Source organism: Enoplosus armatus, chromosome 7 (genome assembly GCF_043641665.1).
Source record: "Enoplosus armatus isolate fEnoArm2 chromosome 7, fEnoArm2.hap1, whole genome shotgun sequence".
In the NCBI taxonomy this organism is placed as follows: Eukaryota; Metazoa; Chordata; class Actinopteri; order Centrarchiformes; family Enoplosidae; genus Enoplosus; species Enoplosus armatus.
In genome coordinates this window covers 1,872,578-1,890,831 of record NC_092186.1, presented here as the reverse complement: position 1 = coordinate 1,890,831, position 18,254 = coordinate 1,872,578, and the positions used below count along the sequence as shown (strand labels likewise).

Here is an 18,254-nt window from a genome sequence, read left to right as displayed (position 1 = left end):
GTCAGTCATTTTGGTCCAAAGTGAAATATGACATCTCATGACTTTTATGATTCTCAGACTTTTGATTTAGTGCCACCAACAGGTTTAACATTCCAGTTCATGACACCTAAAGACTACATTCCTGTCAGACTTGGCTGTACTTTGAGAATAATTCTAACGTAGCATGCTAACAAGCTAAAATGCAAAATGGTAATTGCTGCATGTTAGTATTTAACATTTGTTAACAACCGTGAGCATGCTAATAGCTTGTTAGGCAGACAGCTAGCATACAAACGTAGAGCTGAGCCTGTAAGCTTATTTTGAGATGTTCTAAAATGGCCACTTCACAGAGGATAAAGTTCAGTTTAATACAATTTAATTCAGCCCTGCAAGATGGCGGCTGGCATACACACACAATTAATAAGATAGTCGGCTCGGGCTCAAAGGTTTGAAGCTAAAAATGTAATTCAGGTAACAGAAAATGGTGTTAATCAAAGGATCTAAGTGTGAAAGAGTTACCAAAAGACTGACTTGATCTTAAACTCAATAGATACATTTATTTGTAGAGTCGTTGTCAACCAGCCCCGGTCACCTTGATACTGTACATGCACAAATGCATCAGTGTGTACTTGTACTTGTAATACTGTATACTGCTACAGTATACTGTTGTGTGTTTGTGACACACAAGCAGGTGGACAGTGACCTCAGTAATGCAGTAATGCCCTCCATCAGGGCAGCGTATGTACCACAAGACTTCCTGTGGTCCTGTGTGTGTGTGTGTGTGTGTGTGTGTGTGTGTGTACATACAGAGGGTGGCCAGGGGCCCAGAGGTGCTCAGGGTTAATGGATGGAGCCCCGTACCTCCCGCTGACAGCAGGTTAATAACCAGACAAACACACACACACAGGGAGGGTGAAGGAGAGCGAGACACATCGGTTACTGGGGGGGGGGGGGGGGGGGGGGGGGCGCTACAGTGCCTGTTCACACACCTGTTCCCCCTCTGACTCCATTACCAGGATCCTAACAACATGTCACCACAGAGCAAAGCTACGATGCTCTTCAGTATTTGTACTCACATGTACTGCAGTAACATGAAATATTGTTCTTTTTTCTCCACTACATTTATCTGATGGCAAGAGTTACTTTCAAGATTCAGAGTTTGTGATAAGCAAGTGAAAATTGTGTCTCAATCAGAAATACTTTATTGATCCTTGGGGGAAAAAAAAATCACACAAAGGTAGGGCTCGTCCGGGATTTGAACCCGGGACCTCTCGCACCCAAAGCGAGAATCATACCCCTAGACCAACGAGCCACAAAAAATGTCAGTTCAACTCATCATTGAGTCATTTAACTGATATAAAGACATGAAAGGCTCCAGTATTTGAGATACAAGGTTTTCAGCTGATACAGAACAATGTGAAGCATTGACGCAGCACCTTAAAACAATTCTTCTCTCAATATTCACTCTTACTTTCGAGCCTGTTTACCTAAATATAATGCAGAATACAGGGATTACAGTTTGCATTGTGATCATGGTACTTCAGTTCGGAAAGTTTCTAGACAACCAATCGTTCATAATTTACATTTTTGCTGACCATTGTCAAATGCATGCTATATAGTTTAAGACTTTTGGACGTGTTGGTCTTATTGCTCAGGGCAGCCGTTTGCTTCCATTACTTTTCCATGCAATAGTTTTGTGTCCACTCTTGTTTGTAAGACGTGTAAAAGAGGGCGCTCGTTGCTCAGTGTGTTCCTTCTGATGGATAAATATTACAATATCAACATGTCTCAATACATTTTAAGTGCAGATTCATTAAAAATGTCCTCATAATGAATAAAATAAGCAGCAGACTCCGTAGTAGAAACAGGCCTCACAGCAGAATGATCAGCTGTAGTGTGAAGCAGAAGATAGTCTGTATGTTCACTGAGGCACAGCAGAAGTCTGAGCAGTGAGGGCAACCGCAACGATAAGATATTAGTGCCGTGAAAGTCCAGGTGTGAGTGTGAAGTGTCCTCGTGAAAACATATGTGTGTTCAGCAAAATGTGCATATGTAAATAAGGGCAACACACACACATGCAGTGAGAGTGTGAGGGGAAAAGATTCAGTACGAGACCTCTGAAGTGAATCAAACGCTGTAGAGTTGAACGAACGCCAGTGACAGGAGGATCAGCGCTAATGGTTTTAATAGTCCAACATCACCCCATTAAGACACACACACACACACACACACTCATTCACATATGACAGGGACAGACATTTCAAGGTTGTGCTGCAAGCTGCTTCTCCCTCTACTTTTTTTTTTTCCCTCTCTCTTCCACTGAGATGTCTTTTCCACTAGGTCAGCATTAAAATCAGGTCTTAAGGAAAGTGACATTAGCGATGATAAATGAGTTACATGTTTCATTAATCACCCAGCTGAAAGGTGTGCAGAGGGAGGGAGAGGGAGGCGGCGGGAGGGGGACAGAGCGCTCTCGTGCTCCTTTGGCCTCTCTTTGTTTGTCGAGGCGAGCGGCGGCTGATTTACGCGCGCCGCCACGTAAAACGAACACTTCAAAAAATAAAAAAAAAAACTGCAAAGTGACACAGTCAAATAGCTGCGGAGCTTCCAGTGAATTATCACGTTCAATCATAAATTCCATTTTGTCGTCCCTTGAAAAGCCCTGGCAGTAATTATGTGAGTTATGCTCTCAACGTGGACAAGTTGAGCCAATTAGCGAGCCGGGAAGTCATCTCGGCGGCAAACAGCTCCGTTTACTCACCCGCCCGTTTGAACCCTGCAGTGTTTACGTGGTGATGAGAGGAGTGGAACGGGAGCGTGTTGCGTTCGGCTTTGATCTCACAGATCCTTCACAGAACTCTTACAGCGTCAACGGTGAGAGCTTCATGTCATTTTGACGACAATTACTGCGAGTGTGTATGTCGGTGTCAAAAGGTTGTTCAGGTATTTACAACAAGAATTTAAAGTGTCTTGTAATTAAAATGCTCGCAAAACTCACGTGCTTCTTCTTCTGGTTTAATACAAGGCATCTGACTAATCTGGCGACTCCGTGACACATTTTAAAGTTTAATCCTGCCTGTTAACCAGACAAAGAGCAGCTTTCAGGGCTGAAGAAATACACAGGAGCTTCTGTTCACTTTGTCTGTATTGACTGTATCCACTGGGCTGGAAAAATAGACGGGATTTGGGTTTATCAGTTTATAAGATGTCTGAATGCTATCAGATGCATCTGAAATATATTTGCTGGAATATTTCCTCGTCTTTAAGTTTCAGGTCTTAGTGCCGGTCTGATTCTGCCAAAGTCCCGATGTGATATGAGAATCTGTTTTTACAGAGAAATGTTCGTTTCATCCAGACGTTGATGCTCCACAGAAGATAAATCCCCTGACTTTGATGATCACCTGACTCTTTCCGTAGCACCACTGCGAGGTCAACATTTGGGTGGTTTTTGAGTGACATGTCTCAACATCTACTGGATGGATTGTCTTGAAGTTTGGTTTAGACATTCAGGTTTAGGATCAAATATCTGCAAAACCAATGACATTCCCATCAGCCTCAGTGTGTAGTGCTAACATGCTAAACAAAGATGGTAAACATGGTAAACACTGCTGTGCCTGCAGCCTCACAGGTAGCATGGCTGTCGACTGGTTTTCCGCTTTAACTCTAAATGCTCATTACCACAGATTTACAAGTGTGTTTAATTGTGTTGTATGACATACAGAATAATGTGCAGGTTATTTAAAAGCTGCATTGTGATTTTCTTTTCAACACCAGGGGCAAGAAATGCTGCAAACACAGCAGAAAATTTCACATTACACAGAGTCATTTTATCCAATTTCAGTATCAAAAAATAATGATTTATGCAGGTTTAAGTGCCATCATTGAGGCTTTCTGCAGGTTTTCAGAGTCCAGCTCTGCCTCAGAGCGTTTCGAGGACACCATTAAGATTACCATTTAGATATAACACATGGTGGGATCTCATCTCCCTTAGCTCAGGCCGGAGAACCACCTCCTCAAATACCACCACAGCAGCGCTGATACAGCTGCTCACATTCTCCCGACCCTTTGTTCTTATTGTCTCCCATACAGTCAGGCACAGCAGCTGATATCACTGTGCAGCTGCTGTTAACCTGCAAATGAGCTTCCTGTCTTTTCTTTCTCGCTTACTTGCTTTCTTTTCTTCTTGGTCATCGTCTTTCTGTTTATTTCATTGTTCTTCGTTTTCTCTTCGTCGTTCTTTTTGTCTCTATTTCTCTTTCTTTCTTTGTCTTTCTGTCTTTTGCTTTCAGTCATTTTATGTATTTATTTTTCTATTCCTGCTTTAATTTATCTCTTTCCTTCTTTCTTCTCTTTCCATTTTTCTTTGTTTCTTTGTCTTTCATCCTGTCTTTCTGTCTTTTTCTGTCTTTCTCTCTGTTTTCCTCTCAGTCTCTGTCTCTCCTCATAGACAACCAGGGCCTTCTTTCCCTCTCTAGAGGAAGTTTTCTCAGTTTTCACTCAGGTGATCTGAGAGAGAGCAGGTGGCTGTAACCTATCTGAGGTAACCTGTAACTTGTCACCATCAGCCTCCTGTACTGAGAACAAGGGAGGGGGTGAACGCTGGGAGAAGACTGGGAGAAATGGGAACGCTGGGAGGGAAGGAGGAGAAGTAGCAGACAAAGAGAGGAGGAGGGGGAAAGGAATGGAAATTAAAGAGGAGCGATAGCAGCAGCCTCTTAGTCTTATCTTAATTATAAACACGATGACCCAGCTGTGCTGCTCGCCGTGCGGCGGCCGTCTGACGCTGACCACTGACAGACTCACACATTCGTCCGCACAGACCTAATAAACCTGTCTGACTCCCCTAATCAGCTCATTTTCCCCGGGGTGTGTGTGTGTGTGTGTGTGAGAGTGTGTGTGTGTGTGTGTGTGTGTGTGTGTGTGTGTGTGTGTGTGTGTGTGTGTGTGTGTGTGTGTGTGTGTGTGTGTGTGCGCTTGCTCCGTCCCGTGAGACCAGGTGAGCAGCGAGGATGAGAGATGATGCTTTAATTGCTTTTTCCTCCTCTTTCCTCCAGCTCTCCCTCATTCCATCCCTCAGTGTCTGTTGTCTCAGTAAGCATGGAAGTGTAAAACACACACACACACACACACACACACACACCAGTGCTGCTGCAGAGGATTTCAGTGATTTCATTCATGTTGTGGTCAAGTCTTTTCTCGCTGGACTGTATTAATGCAGTCAGAGCCAATGAAGATCTTTGTGTGTGACTGTTCTGGAGGTCTGTGGTGAGACGGCATCCACCAGATCATCACAAAATATTCCGGTGCAGGAAATTTGTACTCATTTTGTATGCTGTGTATTTCTAGCTAATGTTGTGCTGAAACAACATCCATGTTCTGCCTCTTGTCCGGGGCCGGGTCGCGGTGGCAGCAGGCTAAACAAGGTGGTCCAGTTCCAGCTCCCCCTGGGGGATCCCAAGGCGCTCCCCGAGCCAGATGACATATATAATCTCTGCAGCGTGTTTTGGGTCTACCCCGGCGTCTTCCACCACTTGGACGTGGCTGCAAAAGAATTTGCACCTTCTGAAGTGTGAGGATTTGCTGCTTTTCCCTGTTTTATACAATTAAAAATTGGATCTCCTTTGGTTTGTCGGACAAAACAAGCAATCTGAAGATGGTTTTTGTAACATTAGGCTAGACGAAGGGCTAGAGGAAAATATCGACATTAAATGATGAAGACAACATGATCGTTAGTCGCAGGTCTGGACTGATCTGCTGAGGAAGATCAAGTGATCATGCACTCCAGTGAGATGTCCCTTGGTTTCTCTACTTTAAGTATTTAAGATGCTTTGTTGCTGTTCAGGGAACGAAGAAGGTGTGCTGTGAACTGTAACTGATGACAAGTGTTAGCACATTGATTACTGATGAGCTGCAAACATCTACTCAGTATGCTTTTGAAACATAAAAATGTTGACAAAACAACTCTAAACAATATTAAAAACCAAGAAACTTCAATTTGTTGCATCTACAATGGAGCAGAAACGTGACACAGATGCATCTGGGGAACAGTAGAGGTTAAATTCAGGCTGACAAAGTTATGACAAAGTAAAGTATAGTATAGTATGTTCTTATTAAAATATGGCTCTTAGTTATGAGTGCAAGTCAACACAATGTCCCTACAAGTATAGTAATAATGGATATGCATTATGTTGTCCTTTCCTCTCCGCATTAGATGCATTATAATGAAAAAGATGGGAAGCTGTTGTGTTGTAAACAAGTTTAAAGTTCATATTCAGCTGTTCGATAAATAATCCAGGATTTAAAGGTGACAAAACCTACATAGAGGATTTATCTGGCATTGTGTGCTGTGTTGAAGTTCACTATCTCCCCTTTGAATGGACTTTAAGCCAAGAAAGACGGGATTAGGGTCTGGATTTAGCTCTTTATAAGAAGTGTGAATGTCATCGGCTGCATCTGAAATGTGTTTCCAGAGAATCCTTTCATTTTTACGGCCGGCTTGGTTCCTCCGAAGGACGGTCTCTGCCTCCCAAATCACTTCTAAACGGCTCCCTCGTTAAGCCGACATATTGCTCCCATTCCCAGCCAGAGCCATTTCAATTAGCTAATGAGAGCCGGGGAGCCGGGAGGGAGGACGCCCAGCGCTCCTCTGATCCTCAAGGTTAGAGCTGGACGGAGGGAGAGGGTTAGAGCACTTGGTCTAATCTACACAGAAAGGGTAATTACATTCAGTAGCCACTACAGGAGAGAAATGATGTGGTGAGAGAACAGACGGCTGGGAAAGAGAGAGCGACACGAAGAGGTTCATCATCTCAGTGGGGAAAGCAGAGCCTGCTTTTATTACCTGAGAGTCTAAAAGTCCACCTGAAACCTCCAAAGACACTACAGCAGGAAAAGAACATGCAATATAACTTCAGCTGGACTAAAAAAGGCCTTTAAAAAGCCAATTTAGGAGTAAACAAAGGTGAAAAATAAAAAAACATTTATCAATAGACTCACTTCCTTATGGGTCTGTCATTTTCTAATAATTTCCTATAAATTATCATTTTCACGAACGTTATTTGTTACGTTTGTCTTTAAACACAAATAAATATTCTTTCATTATGTATCAATTATTGGTATATTCAGATATACAGTTTACTATCATGTTACCATAAATTATACTAAATTATATATATTTGTTCCAGAAAATGTCGTAAGAAATTATTATGCGGAACCATAAAATAAAGCTTTGTATGTTTCCTTGTTAGTCGGCAGAATATATTATTAATATTATAAAAACTTGCCTTATGCTGTATGTCGTATAAAGTTCCACCACGTGTGAGACCAAGTGATTATTTTTTGGCTTCGTTTCTGTCATTTTTAAAGGATCTCTTTCTTATGAGCTGCTGCACTTACTTCACTGAATAATGATTGTAGATTTAGAGAATGTTTGAGCTCTCCAAGTGCTTTCTGGTTGTGCAGTGTGTGTGTGTGCATTTATTAATGTCTAATATAAGTAAATAATAAAATAACACAGCTAAGCCCAGATGACTCCATCTGTTAGTGCTGCCTCCCCACTGAGAGGACAATGAAGCTTTTCCTTCCTCTACATCTTTCTATTTATCTCACTCTCAATTTAATGGTCCATTGGCCGGCTAGAGAAGGCTAGATTAATCCACAGCTCAGCCTGGGGGAGATTCAGCCTGCAGGAAACCTGCTGGGGCTCTTTAACTGTATGAGGTTGGAGAGAAGGAGCATGTAAATGAAGTGAAGCAGGGGAGTGGGCGGGGGTAACGGTCTCCCGCTGCTGTTTCGCAGGCTACATGCTGGATTTCTGTCAGGTGGAAGTGGAAGTTTCACCCAAGAGTTTTAGTCGGTGATCGGAATCCAGTTTCAGTGGAATTACACAGAAGTAGGATCCATTTCTGTGCTCAACAATCAGCTGTCTAGAATATTTTCAAACCGCCATGAGCTTGACAAACAGTAACCGATGTCGCCTCCTCATTTTCCTGTGAACTGCCTCGTTAGTCATCTGCCTGTGAAACATGATGATGATCAGTCTGCAGGGGCGATATGTTCTATAGTGCACCGATTCTAGTGTAAATGTAAAAATCTCTCTGACTTCCCTCAACTTAATGACATGTCAAGCACAGTTGAGAGGCATGTTTGTCCTTTTATGACTCCACTGTGAATTTCACTGATGGTAAGAAATGTAAAAATGATTTGAGATCGCAGATTAAGGCTGGGAATCGTTTTTAACACTAGTGCCGATGTGATACCTGAGTTGTCGGTGCCTATAACAAAATGACGTTTGTTAAAAGTACCTTTCAAACCTGGTATCAATAATGTATAACAATAATGACACACAGGTTTGTACCAAAAGATAATTGAGTTTTAATACCTGGCCCCACCCTGGATACAGGTGAGCTCAGACCAGACCAGCTGAAAGGAGCCTGTGGAGGTTTTCTGCATCTGGTCCAGAGGCCCCCCCCTCCTCCATTTGGGGGCATTCTAGGCACATTCAATTCAGAGGACACCCAGAGGCAGACCCCGAACATCTGGCCCGGGATCACCAGGGGGATCCCCCATGAGGAGCTGGAGGATGTCTGGAGGAGTTTCAGATTCAGAGTCGTCCTGTAGGGACGTCAGCTCCTCTGGAAGCGCCTGCAGCCTGTTGTCATCGGTAACACCCTCTGTGTAGATCAGAAAAGACCTTTCGTGTACCATCTCAGAACTGTTATTCCAGCTTTATACAGTGGGTGTGTTTGTCAGTAGTTGTTGTTGATCAAATCATGGCAACATGATACGGCATGAGGTCACGTATTTAGAGACCAGAGAAACTCTTGACAGCTATCTACTCTGCCGAAGTGCCGGCACTGAATTGCTGCCACCCACAACAGTGCGACTCTGCAGGCAGCTCCTAGTTGTCACGCTACAGGGGAGTGAGTGGAAATAGCATTTTCCTTCAGGGATCAATAAAGAGTCACATTATTACCTTGATCGACCTGCATGTTTACGTAAGTTGCATCAGCCTCCTGCTGCTTGCTGTTTTCTTCTCTAACCGCACGTCATGAAAAAGTGTCAGCTTTGCAAAAGTGAATACATTCAGGTTTAGCAGGTTTATGCTCCATTGCACCCCTGGGTGACATGGTGTATGTGGGCATGGTGCTTTCTGCCTTTGTAGCTTGTAACACAAAGCTAATTTCACAGAAACGCTCGTGTGGTCGACGGGTTCTGGCTCCACTATTATCACCATTTTACAGTACAGCCCTGTACAGTATATTTATAAACTGCTGCCTACACAACGTCACACTCCTTCTACAGTGTTCCTTCACCTCCCAGCACTCTTTATATTAATGTACGTTCTGTATGCATGAATATTCATGTATATACTTACCAAGACGCCATGACACAAACATCCTGCACAGCTTCTTTGTCTGCTGCTGCTTTGTTCCCGCCCGGGGCTCCACTGTCTCATATCAAGACCTGTCTGCTGTCAGTGTTACAGTCTATGATCTGGTCATCAAAGTTTATTACCAACACTGTAGGAATTCATTAACGGTATTTATACCACATTCTCCCTCAAAATGAGAGATTGCATTTTTTTTATTCGCTTTGACTTCCTTTTCCTGCTTTTTTGTTTTCACGTTAAAACTTTTGCAAGACACAGTTTAGTTTTGAGTTTAACTCTGGAGAAAGACGGGGATTCCTCTGAATTATTAAAACCAATTGTGTGTGTGTGTGTGTGTGTGTGTGTGTGTGTGTGTGTGTGTGTGTGTGTGTGTGTGTCTGAAGGCTATGTGCTTTTCATTTGTGGTTGTGTGTGAGTCCAAACTGTGACATAACATCAGCGGACCACTGCAGTGTGGAGGGTTGTGCTCTGACTGTAACCTTGTTTCACTCTGACCGATTCATATAATTACAATTGATTTCCAGCTTCCTCCGAGAGAGAGTGTGTGTGTGTGTGTGTGTGTGAGTGTGTGTGTGCAGATACTCTGTTCCTACTTAGGCTCATTCTGTTCGTTGTGACATTGACTTTTACACAAAAGAATTGAGTTTATTTACAACATGTAGTTAATGATGCCGTTTTATTCTGTTTATCTCTCTGTTTCTGTGGCTGCAGCTTTTTCAAGCAGCTTCAAGCTTGTTGAAATGCGGCTTTAGTTGCTTTTGTCATTCACAGTATCCACCAACGGCATTCTGGGAAAGCCCCCCATCCATCCATCCGTCACAGGGACAACCGTCAAAAATCAGCATCGTGGCGATCGCTGGCACGTTCACAGTGATGTTGAACGTGCATTGTTCTCTCTAGAAAATAAAATAAACAAAGAGAGGGTTAGGGTTAGGGAGCAGTGACAGGATGCCAATGAGTTTTAAGCCTCAATACACAAATTCACACATACTGTCAAGACTCAAAAGACATTATGACTTCATGCAAATGTCCTCTGATGCCTGTGAGTCCATTTTATTTATATAGCTCAATATCACAAATCGCAAATTGTCCTCAATGGGATTTATAATCTGTACAACATACCCTCTGTCCTGAGAGCACCAGGACACTTTAAGCAAATTGGAGGAAAAGCAGATCATTGTGGTTCCACCTGTTTCTATGCACATTTTCAATTTCCATACAATATTATTACATTATTGTTATTATTATTATTGCTTTGACTGGAGCTCTTCTAATTATCGCCTTGTTGCGTCTGCAGCTGCAGCTGGAGGATCAGCCCCACCAACTGTTTATCTCGTGATAGCAGCGGTTAAAGTTTGTGCTACATTTGGATGGAAATGTGACATCATAAAATGGCAGCGTCAGAAAATGACTGAGTATGTAAATGAATGGTTAATGGACTCGAAATCTACAAAGTCATGAGAGGCAACGGACTGAATAAAGATAAAATAAACCATTTTAAATTCCTCCCGAGATCAGCCGTCTCCACCTCTCTGTCTCTGCTGCTTTCCTTCTGCCTTCAGAAAACTGGAGGGGGTCAGAGAGCTGTGATGGGGGTCAACAGCAATCTGTCACCGTCCCGCCCTGCTGAGGCAGAGAAAACGAGGACCGCGTTAATATGAAGAGAAGAAATTAGAGACACTTCCCTGGGATGGATTCCTAAAGAGAAGAAATATAAAGCAGCTTCTTAGACAGCGTCGGCCGGTCGGGAACCACGTGTTCCATTCACTTCCACCGTACCGAGGTGGAGCTGCCTGACTACTCAGGGATAAGTTGAAGGAATGACTGCAGTTATCCTCAAGGAGAATGTGTATGTATATGTATATACTGCATATATATGTGTGTGTGTGTGTTTTCTTTCTGCCTCTATAACTGTCTTCATTTATCTTAGACAGAGATTTGTCTTGTTTTTGCCTCCATTAACGAGCTTTGTTCCAACATAAAGAACGGCAGATTGCCTGGAGTGATGAAGATCTGAGGCTCCCTGTTCGTGTGTGTGTGACCAGTAAAGGCGCTCGTAGCATGTCAACAGTCCTAGTCAAATATTCATGTGAGTCGGTGCCCACAGCTTTGTCACATGCAGTGTAATATCAGCCCTCAGCACTGAGCGAGCTGCTGCTGTTTACCTCTCTGCAATTACTGTGACAGCATTATAGGCGAGCTCGCTATAGGGATTATACACACTTCAGTAGGCAGCTGACACTTAGACTTTAACTGTGTGTCCACTGAGCCTGTGTGTTCTTTGTTAGAAACATTGATTTGGGTTTATTTTTATTATTATGTTTATATTTTAATTATTTATGGACATATCATCATACGTTTTTATTATACTTTATACATTATTTTACTGTTTTTTTTTGTAGTTGGTGTCCCTCATGTAGCCGGACTTCATCACAAGAACAAGTTTTTATTGTAAGATGTGAAGAACAAGTCTGGTGTTAGTTTCCAGAAATACACAAAAATCAACAATGAACAGTGAATTTTGTCTGTGTGTCTAAAGCCTCATGTCCTGTAGCGTCTTCCTCTGTGCCACAGAGTGCAATGGTTTCCAAAAAGGATTAAAACCACATCAATGAGCCACATCTTTGATCTAGCTGACGCGCTCCTTCGTTACGGTCGGTGTCTGTCATTCGTCCTGTTACCATGGGACTGTCCCTGCGCTGCTCTTCAGAGATGGAAATTGTACTCGAGGTGGTTTTCTGTTTCATAACAAAATGAATTTGCACATCGCCGCCCGATCAGCATACACTCCAACCGCCACGGTGTGAGTGCATTTGTATAGAACCTGGGAATTGCCAAACAGGCCCAAACAAAAAGAAATTGGCTACCGCCTGAAGAAAATTGCATCGTGACTGCATTTGTGCTACAAGTGTCAAATATAAAGACTAACGATATCCCAAGCCGATCCTAGCAAGCCGTATCACGGCCAATCTGGGCATATTCCATTTACCTTATTATTAAAATCTCTACTGAACTCTACTGTGTTGATCCTCTTCAGCCTGCAGGTGTTGCAGCGCTGCTCTGCTTAACTTCACTGCATATCCAGGTGAAAATGTCAACAAATAATGTAGTTGCTCTGGCGATTGACTCTGTTCTGACACCCAGGTTTGAAAAACTCCTTAAGCCCGACAGTAAAACATCTGTTATCTCTCCTCCCTCTTTCTCATTAGCAAATAGCAAATAGCACGTTCAACTAGCAGCTTCTAATTTTTAGCCAGCACAGACCACCTGACCACCTGTCTGTTGTCTGGTTAAAGAGCTCTCTGCAGCCGGTAGCTTGTGATAAACATGGCGTGCCAAATTTAAAAGGCTACCGCTGTTTCAATATGTCAGATACACATTTAATCAACATTTAATCAATGGGACCAGACTCAGTATCAGAGTTCTCTCTCACTTGATTCATCTTTCCATTTTGTCCCCTCTCTTTTTCTCTTTTCATTCATCTCCTCTTTGTTCGCTCTCCAGGCGTCTGGCGCACATTATCTTACATTCAGAGCACTTTCAGAGAAAGGCTCTGGAGAAATACTACAAAAATCTGCTCATTTCTCCTGCAAGGCTAGCCTGCACAGTGTACTTAAGAACAAGTCTTTTGCTGTTTTAGACTCTCGGAGCGTGATTGTGTTTTTGCTTTGTGTGTCTGCAGAAGGTGAGTGAAAATGGTTAAAGGTTGATGGCCGCCGAGCGCATTTGTATTCATGAAAACAACAGTAATCTGCTGATGGGTATTTTCAAGAGCGGAAAAGTGTTGAGATATCGTTTTTCTGTGTTTGTGTTTAGTTGTGAATGCACGCCGGCTCTTGTGCTCTCATTAATGTATAATACAGACAAATGGTACGGGAGCTGGTCTATGATTGTGAATGCACTTGCACACACACACACACACACACACACTCTGCAGTATACTGTGTGTTATGGAAGAATAATTTAGTAGGAAGGTTGTGGTCTCTGCACTCTAATCCTGAACTGTGGCAATTAGTGGAGGTATAGAGTCCTCTCCCTTTCGCTTTGTCCTCTGTTTGTGTACCATTAACGGTGGAAGAAGTTCTCAGAAAAAAAGTAAACACTGCAAATCAGAGGTCACCCATATGTTTACACATTTTAAGTATAAATAAGTACAGTTAATGTTGTAGAACATCATGTCTCTCATACCATCACGTTACCACAGGAACCAAAAAGCTGTGTTTAAATTTTAACCCTTTAAAGTGTTAGTAGTCAGTTTCATGTATAGTTAGGATCAGTTAACCTCTGAAGGAGTCTGAATCATCAGTACTGTTGCTATGGTTACCTGCAGGTCAAACAGTGGTTGAGCACAGGTGTGTTTGAGGTGACCTGATATATAAATTTTTTTGTATATGACACCTGTGGCCCAATTTTCGCATCTTTCATGGCTTGCAAATCATTACTGCAGTGACACACACACACACACACACACACACACCCTCTGCCCTGTGTTTCACCCTCACTCTGGGCTCGGCCTCTTGGCTCTCGCTCTGTTTGGCTGTGACACTTTGTTCTAGTTTGTTCTCTCAGTTGTTGCCCAATAAAAAGAGTGAGGCATGATGGGAGTTTACCAAATAAGACGAGTTCAGCCAAAGGCAAAAGCTTGGAGCAGAAATAAAGTGAATCCTACGCAGAAGGCTGGAGATGGGTTCGGTCCCGGACACTTCGACGATCTGTGTGTTGTACGAAATGTCACATGCTCGCACAGAGGAATTCAAATGTATGACAGCTGCTGCTTGCATGCATACATACGTGTAAATAGTGAAGTGTGACACACACACATCACGCATGCACAAACGCACCCTGAAGGTCAGAGGTCAGTGTGCCAGTCAGCTTCATGCTTAATGCAACGAATGCATCAGGATACAAACGCACGCGACGGCGCATCTTTTCTTTGTTCTGTCTTTGTGTCATTTCTTCTCCTCGTGTGTTTGTGGGGACCAATCACATAAAACCAGAACATTTAGAAGAGCGAAGACGTTTCTGGCACACGACTATCAGGATAACTGATTTAGCGAACTCTACTCCACTACTGTAGCCTCATTTTGGCTTCGGCTAAACTTTTCATGCATTTTTTCACAGAACACGGACTGTGGAAATCGTCCGTTATCTTCTCCATCCTTAAAGCACAAACTTTACTGTACTTTTTAGCCTCTTTTAGCTCGTTTAGCTCCTAGTTTTGGTTTTCCAGCAGCAGCAGTAAACTACCTGCCCAGCACCAAACAGCAGAGTAGTTAGTTTGCTGTGAGAAAAGTCTATTAGATGATGAATGTGAACCTGTGGCATGTCCTCACATGTGCCATTAATAATGCATTTGAGACCCTGTTGAGCAGAATGTCGGGTTGTTTGGTAACATGATGCCAGTATGATGATGAGTAGCAGGAGGTGGGTGATCTATCAGAGGTGATAAATGAGAGGAAGGAGAAAGAGGGATGAAGATGAATTAGAGGGACTCTCTGTAGGGTCCTTGCCTGTTACAGAGGGGCTCAGAATAGATATAATGTGTTCAACCTTCAGTCGGCTTTTAATCAAACTACTGACTGAAACCGTATTTACTGGTTTGATACACGTGGTCTGAAATACTTGACTTGTTACTTGTAGTTAGGTTAGCTGTTCTAGAAATAGAAATATTAGACAAAAAGCAGTGAATCCACAGTCTTTCATAGTTTCTTGCATTAATAAGAATTCTCTTATTCATCTCAGATGTCCGAATGTTTTCAAAACAGTCACTGCTTAATGCATTTTCACACAGCAATAACTTTGACCAAATTATATAAATGTGACGAATTACTGCGATGAATTACTTTTCTGTGCCAGCTGGTTTTTATAGCGTACTGGAACGTCCTGCGCCCAGTGGCTGCTGGGCGTACAGTCGGCAGTAATTTAAATCTCACTGGGCTGATTCACACAGAATCACTGAGTCACAGCGATCGCTCTGCCTCTGACAGCTGATTGAAAACACCTGCTATGACATCACTGACGGGGTGGGGGGGTGCAGAGGCGCAGCTGCAACATAAACAACAGGTTGTTTGTCATTGCCTTCCATTGCCTTATCTTTCCTGATCTGCTGCCTCTGTGGTGAACGGCTGGTTACGTTTAGGCAAGTAGTTGGTTAAGGTAAGGGAATTATTGTTGTCATGGATAGAAGAAAACACTGATTATTGGTAGGAGACAGTATGCAACATTGATCCCCAACGTCAAAACAATGTCTTAAATGTTTGAATGTCTTTCAGAGCAGCCATTCATGTAACTTCCATAAGGCATGAAATTGACCGTGCAGAGACCTGAACAGTTCACCTACAGGTGGCAGTGACACGCCAAAGATATGCTGCAATGCGCCAACAAAGACAGAGAAGAAGAAGAGTGCTAGCTGGTACACCTGGATGTAAACAATGCTGAGTTTAAAATACTGCAAGGCAGTTTTAGATGAGGAAGGAAATGCACCTCAAGGATACACACAGTGTGTTTTGGTGAGTAACACTGAATGATGTATGGCTGCCTGCGATACATCAAAACTCCACGATGGGATTTGAAATGTGGTCAACAGTAACTTCAAGTACATGAGCTCAATGCATGATTTAATGTATGAGCTTCTGTTTGGGCCAGAAGTGATAACATCTACTCTTACACTGTCCTTGGCTCATGCATTACTGATGCTGGTTCTGTTCATGCCTACAGTGCTGCTGTGTATCTGCATCTGTCTGACGTCCTTACCAGCTAATGAGGACTAATGTTGTTGTTTCTGTTTGCCAGAAGCTGTGAACAAAGAAAACTGAAATAAAAATATGCATCAACATATTTTTAGCACAAATGGAACCTCACATTAAAGTGAAAATGGTGCTGTACAGCCTAGAAGACAGATATAATGTGCATTTAAGATGCATATTGAGTACGGGTATGTTAACACAGCAGTACACGTGGCCACGAAACAAGACAAATGACTTGCATTTGTTTGTGTGAGAGACATCATCCGTAGCATTTAGCTTGCGTCTGACTGTTTTCAGTTTCATGAATGTAAATCAGTGTTTTTTTAAAGTTGAATTTTCCAGACAAAGGCAGTGTCCATGTTTGCATGCCTGCATATGAGTGTATGTGTATGCATGTGTGGTAATGTATGCGTCTCTGTGGATCCATGTCTGTGTCACATACAGGCTGTGCGAGTGTGTGCCGGCCTCGTGGCCCTGGTTGTCTGTCAGGGTCCCTGGGGAGCAGGGAGGCGGGGTTTCCTCGGAGCAGGAGGCTGTCATGGGAGATTGGTCAGGAGGAGATGGAGGATCAAGGTTTCACTGGGCTTTTTACGGAGGCTTAGCTGCTGATATCACCACTGCAGAGGGTCTTTCCTGTGTGCTGTTTAAGATTCAACACATATGAGGAAGAAATATCTTCTGTTTACATCAACTGGGATGAAAAAGGCAAAGCTAGCACTCGTTTTAAAGGTGAAAAGTTTTCATGGGAACAAATTTCTATTAATGAAATCAATAGCGACGTAAAGGAATTGATTAATTAGGACTGTCTGGAAAGTCATGTGGCTGTTGAGAAATTGACCATTTAAGAAACAGGATTTTTGATTCTACTTATTGATTCCTGACAGCAAATTCTGCGCCTGCTGAGCATGGGTCACCACACTACTACAGTACACACTTAAACTTGCTCTCATTTGTTAAACTACAGTAGTGCAGTGAAACGTAATCACTGCACCAAAATAAGAGCATTGAGCAAGGTGGTCTAACATGAAAAGATATTTTCTGCAGCGTAGTGCTTTGGTGCCTCCAGCTGTTGTCTTAATGCTGCAGATTCAGCTCATGCAGGACATTCATGTCAAGTAAAAACAGCAAACATTCAACATGAGCATGGCAAGATGCTTTTGTTTTATCTAAAGAAGTACAACGTAAAGCACCTCCTCATTTCCCAGTTAACGTGGTGCTTAAATACTTGGACCTGCTCTGGAGACACAGAGTTAAAAAGAGGAAGGACCGTAGAGCCCAGAAGCAAAGAACAGTACAGAACAAAGAAACAAGGAGGAAGACGAGCAGCAGAAGAGTAAGAGATGGAGCAATCGGAGCAAATGGCAACCTGAGGAGGAGGAGGAGGAGGAGGAGGAGGAGGAGGAGGAGGAGGAGGAAAGGGGGAAAAAATGATATGAGCAGCGGTACAGAGGAGATGGTCGTTTCAAGCCTTCACATTGGTAACAGGATACGACCGTCACGCTCCAGCAGCCTGCAGGTCACCTCAGCTCTCCACCTCATCTCTTTTTTTCTACCTACCTGTCTATCTGTCTCACATCCAGACCTGCAGTTAATTGTAACGCTGAGGCAGAGCAGGAGGAAGGTCTGGCTGCAGCAGAAGAAGAAGAGTGTTGGCGTTCCTTCAGCAAATCACAATACGAGCTGAGTACAGAATGAGAGGGGAAACTCGTGTTTGGTTGTGACTTTGCGGCCACACGGGACACACAGAGGGCATGTGGTCAGGACACCCGGGACAAGCTGAAGCAAGAGGATGAGGGGTAACTCTCTCCATGAACACTACCTGTAAAGCTCCCACTGTCCCCGTTATTTTATAGGTTACGTTTAAATTCAAGTCTGACACAAAATGTTCTTCTAGTGGGAAAACAACGCAAACAACGTCAGTATTTAAGTTGACTTAGGTTCATAATTAAAAAAAGGTTGAATAAAGATAAACTTGAACCCTTCATACTTCACAACAGCAACAGTTTTCATGCACATGGATTCAGCAATTCTGTGTGTGCCACAAGTCAAAGTCAGTTTACCTTCAGGTCAAACTTTATTTTGGCATCATAGTTGTTTCATTCAGTGCAGATGTTTCTTTTATCTTCCTGAAACTCTCT

The 18,254-nt window shown here is 42.9% G+C and overlaps 1 protein-coding gene and 1 non-coding gene across 4 annotated transcripts in view; one reads left to right on the top strand and one right to left on the bottom strand.

Annotated features, from left to right (window-relative positions):
- Positions 1–18,254, top strand: part of pik3r3b (phosphoinositide-3-kinase, regulatory subunit 3b (gamma)) — a 159,290-nt gene that overhangs the window by 27,929 nt on the left and 113,107 nt on the right. The window contains exons 3-4 of one of the 3 annotated variants that reach the window (XM_070908307.1): positions 5,393–5,410; positions 12,534–12,540. The exons of the other annotated variants lie outside the window; for them this stretch is intronic. Of the exons in view, the coding sequence (XP_070764408.1) occupies positions 5,393–5,410; positions 12,534–12,540 (25 nt within the window). The remainder of the gene's footprint in view (positions 1–5,392; positions 5,411–12,533; positions 12,541–18,254) is intronic. 3 annotated transcript variants of the gene reach the window in all.
- trnap-ugg (transfer RNA proline (anticodon UGG)) lies at positions 1,220–1,291 on the bottom strand. Its single transcript has one exon. It is a non-coding gene; the product is annotated as a tRNA-Pro (tRNA).